The sequence below is a fragment of the Morone saxatilis genome, unplaced genomic scaffold (genome assembly GCF_004916995.1).
Source record: "Morone saxatilis isolate NCDOM2014 unplaced genomic scaffold, NCSU_SB_2.0 Contig19, whole genome shotgun sequence".
Taxonomy (NCBI): domain Eukaryota; kingdom Metazoa; phylum Chordata; class Actinopteri; family Moronidae; genus Morone; species Morone saxatilis.
The window spans coordinates 24,439,329-24,449,496 of NW_023339751.1; the positions used below are offsets into that span (position 1 = coordinate 24,439,329).

The window sequence follows — 10,168 nt, forward strand, 5'->3', positions numbered from 1 at the left end:
ATCCTAAACACTGAACCTTTAATGCTGAAAGTGAAAACCGTCAAAGTTTGACCCAGAGAAGAAGAGGTGATGAGGAGTGACCTACTTACATCAGAGCCATAGTTGATTGCCAGAGTCTTCAGGGCCCAGGGAAGACCAAGCCCCACCAAGATGTCAAACACGTTACTGCCAATGGAATTGGACACTGCCATGTCTCCCATTCCTGAATAGACATGCAGAGACAAAGTTGAAAAGCAGCAGAAAAACATGGAACAGGAAAAGAGAGGTACAGAGAGATGAAAGGGAAAGTGAGTGGGCAACGAGGAGACAGGAAGGGTGTGCAGGAGTGTGTGAGGGGGGAGGCTGCGACAGGTTGAGATAGAGGTAGGCTGATACAGGCCAGATCAGTAGAGCTATCTGTCCGACTGACGTCCCACAGAAACAACGAAGCGGCAGCGGCTACAAAGCAAAGGACGGACAACTCAACTGCGGTGGCGAGTGTGCGTCTCCCGGTGAGCCCCCACACACAGACAGACAGAGCCGTTTAAATATTTGATGACAGGAGCAAGAATAAACACAGATGAAAGGATGGAGGAAGGGAGCCCGTCGTGCTGTCTTCCCTCGCCAGCCGCCCCCCCTTCCTCTTTTACAGCCTTGCCACAGGGACAGAAGAGGGACAGCGGAAAAAGATGACAGGCCCAAAATCTTAACCTCCCCCACTCCTCTCCACACCCATTTCTATCTCTGTCATCTCCTCCCCTCTTTGATAGTGGCTTCACTTTGATGCTGATGTTTGGCTTCCATTGGGCTGTAGATGTGTGTGTATTTGTTTTAAATGAGGCTCGGTAACATGTTTGTGTGTGTGTGTTTACCTTGCCGTGCCACTATTAGGCTGGCCATGCAGTCAGGGACGCTGGTGCCGGCTGCCAGGAAGGTGATGCCCATGATGACATCTGGGATACCGAGTGTGAAACCTATCACTGTTACCTGACCGACAGACAAAGACAGAGACAGACTATTACTGCTTGTATTTCAGCAGTTGTGCGTGCCCTTGTGCAACCTTGGCGTGTGAAGAGAAACAAAACAGGGACCCATTCGCACAAAAACACACAACTGTCCAGAGGGAAACATTAGTTAGCCAGAAAAATGTCTCCAAATGAATGCTAATGTTGTTCTGTGTCTACTGAATCTGTAAATAAGCCTGGCATGTTCACCATATCAACTTTATCAGGTGCTAATATGGCAGTGTTACTCACAACTTGTTACAACTACCCCTCAAGTGGCAAAAAGAATCAGTTAAAGCAACTTTAAAGCCAACATTCACTAGCTAATGCTAATAATGCTATGTGTCTGCTCAGTGTGTAAACATTTAGTGGTTAGCCAACTTTAAAATGCCAGCACACATTTTGACTTATTACAGTCTTGAAAGGTTCATATGGCTAACATGTTGGCAGACATTGCTAATTTACACATCCAGGAGCTACGGAGCAACATTAGCATTTATTTGGAGTCATGTTTCTTGCCACCTGATGAATGTTGTCCAATATTCCCTCTCCTTTTAACTCTCTCTACCAGCTTTTGAGGACAATATTGGCTCGTTAGCTACTAAATTTGATCCCCAGCTAGTTGCTAACTTTGTCTGCTGTTTGGTGCTGGAGTACAGTGGATTTTTAGGGCTTTTTAAAAACACAGAAAACTCCTGCTGCCTGCTGATGCTGAAAACAAAGGTAATAATAGTGGTTAGAGTGAACCAAAACAATAATACTGTGTGCCTTAAAATCTGAACATGACCTGAAAGATGCTAAAAAAGACCTATATGTGTCGGCTTCACTTTTGGGGAGTCATGTCGTCCATCTTTATATACAGTCAATGGAGATAACTGATGCTGTAAATGTCAACAAGCTAATGTCAGCTGTCTATTACACATAGTCTGTTGATGTAAAAATACTGATTTCTTTAAGAAAAAAAGTTGCTTTACTTCGTTCTATTTAAGCATGGAGGTAGTTTTAGCTTACCAGATACCACTGCTGCTTTGTGTTATCCCTAATCACACTATTAATGTTACTTCGTTTGTATATTTTTTTGCGCTCCTCAGGGCTGCAAACAAAAAGAACAAAGCTGGTATTGATCTTGTTCGTAATTTTTTGAGCATGTTTTCTGGCTGCACTACTGTCAATGTGCTACTAAATTGCTGTACCTCCGCTTCCAGCAGAGCTTCCTTGCTCCAGTTTGGTTCTTTTTTCATTCCACTGCAGCTCCTTTAGCCACATAAAGAAGAATGAAACTATTGTCTATTCTCTGTTATGGGCCTAAAGGACACTTTATTCATTTAACATGTTAATTGCTACTGGAGACATTAAAATGTAAAACAAATAGAGCCACACAAGCTGTAGCAGAAAAGCATATCAATGAGAAGTGTCAGGGGTGAAGTGTTTTTTTTTTTCATCTAAATATCTGTCAGTTTGCCTTCCCCCTTTTTTCTCCCTGTCTCTCACCATCCAGACCATGATGTAGGAGAAGGCGGCGATCCACAGGGTGGAGGCGAAGAAGGACAGCATGAAACAGTTGTCCCAGCGAGGTGTGGAGCAGTTGGGGACGGTGAAGTACAGCAGCAGGCACAGAGGCCAGGCCAGCAGCCACTTCAGCTTGTTACACACACCGGCTGCAAACACACATGGCAAGACACAGCGTCAGATACATGGGCTGTGTGGAGAGGGAGGAAGGCAGATTATTATATCTTCTCATGCTATAAACGTCCTCTAAAATTGATGGTAAACACTGTCATCTACACATAACAATAGTGTGTCTATGGATGCATTTGAATTTGATGCAGATAGAATTCATGCATTGTTACGGTATCTGATATGCAAGATGTATATACAAAGTGCAACACAGATGAACAAATGAATGGATAAATGCAGTGTTTCAAAAAGGCAAGATGCAGACCTATGATCAATAACATAAGGCTGGAATTCAGAAACATAAAAATGAATCAATTACTAAACTTAATAAATTGTCCTCAAACTTCCACTTTTAATCCAAAAGCAAACCATTTGATAAGAATTACTCTTGCATCATCTTGCAGACTTTCAACAATAAATGCTCACACTCGTGACTGAAAGATAAATAGCAAACAGAGTTGTGGTTCTGCTTTTAATCACAATTTGTGTTTTTATCTAAATAAGATAACAGCAAATCTATCAATTCACTTTAAACTTTTTGTGATTGCATTTTGGGATTTCACCCTTTTTATTTATTATTTTAAGCCTTTATCTGTGTTATATGCTCTGATTACTACACCAGAGAGTCTGCTGGTTAAGTGGAAACTGAAGCATGCTGTGTCAAAATAAAATAAGCTAACTGTACCAAATGCTCAGCGCTACATATCCAAACTACAATGCTCCCGTATCAAAGCAATAGTTCAATGTGGGAAACACACTTATTCTCTTTCTTTGCAATTTCAGCCCAGTGTGTTAAATACGGTGTTGGAGTCAGGGTGTAGACTGAAAGCAGGAGATAACAACTAGCTGGACTCAAACAGTCAGACAGTCAGAGATATGCCTACTGACCGACCTACCTCCAATGGTCACTAATTCACAAAAACGTATCTAGTTAATTTAACCTGTAAAGATGGGAGTATCTATGCTCCCGGGTCCCATGTTCTCAGTAATATAGACCAGTGTGCCGGTGCACCTCAAGCTACAGCCTCTGTCTGTAGAATGCCTTAAACCTAACCCTAAGTGTAATCCTGGGAACACAGAATCTTGGGAACATAGCCCTGGGAACAAAGGAGCTTTGGAACAGAGGATCTTGGGAACATAAGACCTTGGGAACAGAGGAGCTTTGGAACAGAGGATCTTGGGAACGTAAGACCTTGGGAACAGAGGACCTTTGGAACAGAGGATCTTGGGAACATAAGACCTTGGGAACATAGGAGCTTTGGAACAGAGGATCTTGGGAACGTAAGACATTGGGAACAGAGGACCTTCGGAAAATAGGACCCTGGGAACATAGGAGCCTTTGTCATGTATAAATCTGGGGAACATAGGACCCTGGGAACATAGGAATGACCTCGTAAACATACAGAAATGTAAAAATATAATTACAAATTGTGGGCAGGTACTCTTGGGAAAAGGGCAAAAAAAATGTGAATGTACAGTATTTCTTTAACCAAAAGTGAAACAAAATAAATAATTTTTCAATAACGGAGTGATAACACATTCCACACAGATGCATCTGCAGCAGGTACCTGGACACTGGAAGGGTACAAACGGTCCCTCTCTGTCCTCTTCTTCTTCCTCTTCGTCATTCTCGTTGTTCTCATTGTCCTCGTTCTCTGTCTCGTTGCCCGCCTCTCGATCGTCATGGCGAACACTGACACCCCTCTCGGCCCCGGACAGCCCATTTTCTATGCCCCGCCTACTTCCTCCTTTGGCTGGAACATCCGAGTCACCGTTGGTCAAAGTCCGTGTGTTGATGAGACGCTGCCTCTGTATCACACACAGTTACACAAACAGTGTGGGTTGTAAGCTTGTAACCTTCAAGCCTTGAATTGAGACATCCAAGATTAACGGGCTGTGATGCAGCTCATACTGTAACAGACAGTCAACATTGTCAGTTGTGACTTACTAGCAGTTTGTCATTAATACAATGACTGGGCAAGTGAGCAGCTGTTCATGCAAACATGTTAAAAATAAAATTAAAGCTGCAAGCAGCGTTGGGCGGGCCCTCGCACTCCACGCAACTCGGGGCGTGCTGCGGCCGCGTCACGTGCCGTCGTAACACGTGCGGACCACAACATGAAACGATTTTACGGTATGAGCGCTTACTTTCCTGTTGGCCAGTTAGGTGGCCTATCACCTATATCTGAATATTGTCATGGTAGACGTGTTAAGGCGGGACTGTTATCAACGTGTGAAGTTTCATTGAGATTGGACCATGTTAACTGAAGTTGTGGAGACGTGTTCTGGGGGACTGTACACTTTGAGAAAGATAGAGAAACATCTGTTTTATAGGCCAAAATCGGACGGAATTCGACACGTCGTCACGGGCAAGGCGGTTAAACATAACAAGTCACAAGTAGGCACAAAACTTATTTGAATCAACCAAATGTGTATTAGAATTGCAGTGATCGAAATTTTGAAGCAATCTGAAATCAAATCTGATAGGAGGATTAGTTAAAAACAGAAAGACCTTAAATGCACGAACTATTGGGTATTTCACAGTTTTGAGATTCGATTCAAATCCTGCACACCTTTTGATGGCACGCCATGGATCACGCCTTCCAAGTGTACGTACACAAATAGCACAATTTTAAGGTCAGGAAGATACTTGATCTGTATCTGACCATTTGAAGTAGATTCTGATAAAATTCCCTAGGACGTAGTTTCGTTCAAATACAAGGGGGCGAAAAATTTACATAAAAATGACCAAAAATTTAAAATATGGCTACTTTGTATGCCATCCCCTAACGACACGCCCTTTAACGTACATACATACAAAAGCAAACTTTAATCAGCACATTGTACTTATACTGACCAATTTTGAAGCAAGTGGTCGATAAATTCCCTTTAGGATGAGTTCTTCAAATATACAAGCGATAAATTAATTCACAGAAAATTTGAGTCAAGAAAAATTGCAAAAATGGGCCAAACTTGACGGCACCGCCATCCCGAGCACGCCTTTCAAACGTACATGCAGTCATAAAGGCACGATACTTTTGAATCATGCAACATTACTGGGTTGACTGGTCTCCCTTGACCAAATTTGAAAGCAGATCGATTGAATTCCCTAGGAGGAGGAACGGTCAAATACAAGGCGAAATATTCGTCCGATTAATTTTGTGAATTAATGAAACATTGAAACGGATGCCGAACTTCCCGTGGGGTTTGGTGTATGGCAAGTACACGTTTCCTACCGTGTTTCGTACATTATCAGTTGAAACGTGGCGCCAGGCTTGCTTTGTTAGATAACCTCTTGTTATTGGGTGCTGCTACTAATTGACCCGATCATATTATATCAAATTTTTTTTGGTATGTGATGCTTCAGGCTTATACCAGTCTTACATCGGCTCCTCTCTCCACACTATTTTTGATTTACCATGCCAAAACCATGAGCTGCTCTCACCTAGTGGCGTGTATCGTTGACATCATTTTATTAGGGGAGTCCTCTAGGAGCCTATGCTGACAATGTCATTCCTACCCAAGTTTCATTTTAATCTACAACATGTCCGATGCGGAGATATAAACTTACTTTTTTTAAATGACGGGTCACCTTGTTTGGCGTTATGGCCTGTATAATTGTTACACGATCCCTATATGGTATGACACTGGTGTGATACATATTTGCGATTCAAAGTTTGTTCAAATTCGGATCATAACCAATATGCGAGAAATGTCTCTCACTTTCCTGTTTTGGGACCAAAAATCTACAGGAAGTAATAAATTTTATTAGCGTGCTTATTTTTTTGAAATATCACAACAATTCTCGACGATTACGTTTTTGCCTAGGACGGTCCCAGATGCTACAATGAAACTTTGCTGGGCAAAACGAACAAAGTTCGTAAGGGGATAACACATGAAAGTTAGTTTTGTGACATTTCGCTGGAAAAATTATCATAGGCGAAAATGGCGTGGCTCATATGGGAAGTTTTCAGCTTAATCACCGAATACTGCGTGCGATTTATTAAGTATTTTTTGAATGGCGACAAAACGATGCTGTGGAGTTATTACAGCCAAAAAAAAAACATTATTGTGTTATGGTTGTTAGGCCACCTGGGTATGTGGCCAAATTCCAAAAAGCTGTCGTCATAGTAATATCGAAAGCGACACATAGAATATAAAATTTTTCGCCACGACTGACATGTGCGCCGAGTTTCATGAGTTTTCGAGCATGTTGAGGCCTCCAAAAATGCGTTTGTTTAGGAGGAAAAAGAAAAAGAATTCCTTCAATTACAACAGGGCCTTCGCACGTTCAGTGCTCGGGCCCTAATTATGTGTCTATCTGCAAAGGATTCTATCTATGTAGACATAGAAACAAGTGCATTCTGAGTAGTGTGATCATAGGCTGCCATTATGAAACCAAAAATCTTTCCTATGAGGGTGCGGTTTTTCTCAAAACACAGCACGGGACCTTCAAAAGAAAGCACATATGTATACTGTAGTAGAACAAATTTGAGGTGGACTACAGGGAAGTGAAGGGCTGAGATCTGCTGCAACAGCTTCACATTTCATTTACATTTGTAAAATAGCAGATGAGATGCAGTCATTTGTTGGATCGGGTTCTTAAATCATGTCGTGACAAGTCCTTGAGAAAAGTATAAAAACACCTAATTCCTAGAATCTTCAATGGTGGAGCTGATTTGTAGGCCAGGGACTCTGTGCAGCTCCAGATTACCTTGTTAAAGAAGCTGTCTGAAACTCTTTTTCTTCCCTGCAGAAAAACACACTGCAGTCTGCTTCAAATTGGAAATGGCAGCAATCTTTTTTTCCCCTTTTTTCAGTGAAACGTGCAGGTGTAGTGTGCCTGTGTGAATCCTTACCTCGGTGATGAGCATTCGTGAGGCCATGGTGAGGCGGGTTCTTGGGGAAAAGTGGCTGGTGATCATGATCCTCATGCCGGCCTCGGAGAAAGACAGCTGGTGGGGGTATGCTGACAGCAGCTCGTCCACCATCAGCACCGACGGCTTCCTGTGGTGGTTTGCTATAGGATGGACACACATGCATGTAATCACACAATATACACATGCACCTATGACCACATGAGAACACATCCATCTACTATGTTCTATACCTTTGCTAGAACGTATAGATTAGTAGCACACAATAATACTAATCCAAGATCTGAGGACTCAGAGTCTGTCGATGCCTCACAGACGCCCAAAATATATCTAGCAGGCAAACTATCTGGTCGTGTCGGGGAGCTCCCACCAATGAGAGCAGACATAGGATTACCTCTCTCCAGTACCAAACAGGAAGCAGCAAACTGTTAGTTAGTAGTAGTTACTTTGGTACCAGCTAAAAAAACTCAAATACTGTCAGGGTTATGAATCTGCCTGTCATTCCCATGGTCTTCTTCTTCCACTGAAACAGCACAGCTAACCAACAGAGGCTATTAGTGAGCTGAGACGACAAAAGCCAAAATGTAAAGTTTGTACGAAATACAGTTTCATCTTCATGGATTATGTTATTATTGATGACCAACTGACAAGAAGACAGTCGACATGACACCCTTTAACTTGTGTTTCTAGAGTTATATGTTTTAATGGACACAGTAGGAATTGTTAAAATGTCATATTTCTTAAAGGGAGTTTGGTGCAGGGAGCTTTTAGTGGAATTGCTTATATGTATAATTTTTAACATTTTGTCACCACAACAAAAACATTAGGTAACTCTATATCATAAGTATGATATGGTTGTCTGACATTGACTGCTGTTTGTTATTGATTTGCTTAATAGTTTAATAATGTGTGTATTTATTTCTGATGCTGGCTGATCAGGCTAATTCTCAGTTAATTGTACTAACAGCAGTATTCAGTAAATTGTTGTCCTTTTTGTGTGTGCTTTTAAACGACTTTCCTAATTAAACATGATGTGCTTAATGATGTTATGACTCCTGATACTACTACTAAGACAGAGAGTTGTGTAGTGTGACCAAGGCTTTTGCTTAGCTTAGCATAAAGACTGGACGCAGGGGGAAACAGTTAGCCTGAATCTTATCTTAGCCTGAAATATTTTCACCAGCACCTGTAAAACTCACTAATTAACATTTGTTGTTTAAGATGGAGTTGTGTTGAAACTACTTCTCGCCCAACAGTACTGCCCCATCCTTCTGTATACCTTTCTTCAGTAGAACAGCGGTAGCATCACAGCCATCGTCTAGTTCAGCGTTATTGGCCGCTCCGTTCCTCAAAGTGGACGAGTTTTTCTGCCGCCTCTCCAGAAACCGAACAACGTGGGAGTTCATCCTGAAACAGACGTCAGGTAAAATCCAATTCACCTTTGCATACAACATGTATGTGCTTTGTTGAGCTGCTGATGAACTGTATTTTTATATTTATCTGCCATACATATCTAATGTAGTTTTACATTTTTCATCAACATTAAATACCACTACTTATACCCAAGCCATGGAGAATACTCACTACTGATTGGCTGTGACATTACACTGAAATGCTTTAACAGGTTAACACTATATCCACCATTAACAAGATTTTCTGTTATTTAAGATTGTTATAAAAACAATCACAATCAACATGTTGGGGACCCCTGCCTTTAAATATCCTAATTAATTTTATCAATGAGTCCCCTTTATTTCTTTAAGAAAAGTGTTTTATGTTATATACTGTGTGTTATGAGACATTGGGCTTAATTACTTACTTCATGATCAAAATGTAAACGAAATACATCAGGATCAACGTGAGAGCTTCCCACCTGGAAAACACAGTTCAGATCAATTTACCATGTGAATTTGTATATTTGAAGCTGTAAGTGTATTTAGGGAGTCTCCTGTTATTAATTATTGGAATGTTATTGTAAACAATCAAAAAATCAAACTTACCAAACAACTTTTTCGTCATATATGAACTGTAAGATGGAAAAGGGAAATGACAGAGAAGTGAAAATCATAAATTTGAATATGTAATTGATATAGCTTTGAAATCACAAGTACTGTGAATACATGAAGGTATAATTACAGGTGGACAATCACATCTCTCTAAAAAATGACACTGAAATGTCATTGTTAGGCCACATACTGGCATATAGGTGACTTATAGCATAAGACATATTTGACAAAACCACTTAAATATAAATTTTGAATTCATGGGGACTTCCAGTGTGATAATAAAATCCAGGGGCATGTACAGACATTTCTCAACACCCATCTTGAGAGCACGAGTCAATTTATCTCAAGAAAACAAAAGGTTGATTTCTCGAGATAACAAGATAATTTATTCCGAAAAAATAACTTTTGGTTTTGCAAGAGTACGTGCAATATTTTGGCAGTAAAAACAGACCCATCGCTAAAGAAAAAAGACCTGTGTCTGTAGCCCAATAGCCGAGCCCAAAATATGTGTAATAATGTATTATATTAAGCTGTTCCTTACCACTATAAGAGCAGAGATGGATAGGGTGTAGTAGAGAGAGTCTCTGAGCAGAGGCCAGCGGGTGAGACGTATTGTCTGGGAGAG

At 41.0% G+C, this 10,168-nt stretch overlaps 1 protein-coding gene across 1 annotated transcript in view; it reads right to left on the minus strand.

The window, feature by feature from the left end:
- The window catches only part of LOC118329091 (sodium/potassium/calcium exchanger 3-like), a 22,125-nt gene that overhangs the window by 2,981 nt on the left and 8,976 nt on the right, over positions 1-10,168 (minus strand). The window contains exons 6-14 of the mRNA XM_035663059.1: positions 10,085-10,159; positions 9,538-9,563; positions 9,357-9,410; positions 8,817-8,944; positions 7,520-7,680; positions 4,229-4,469; positions 2,475-2,641; positions 852-966; positions 90-202 (exon numbers count right to left, since the gene is read on the minus strand). Of these exons, the coding sequence (XP_035518952.1) occupies positions 90-202; positions 852-966; positions 2,475-2,641; positions 4,229-4,469; positions 7,520-7,680; positions 8,817-8,944; positions 9,357-9,410; positions 9,538-9,563; positions 10,085-10,159 (1,080 nt within the window). The remainder of the gene's footprint in view (positions 1-89; positions 203-851; positions 967-2,474; positions 2,642-4,228; positions 4,470-7,519; positions 7,681-8,816; positions 8,945-9,356; positions 9,411-9,537; positions 9,564-10,084; positions 10,160-10,168) is intronic.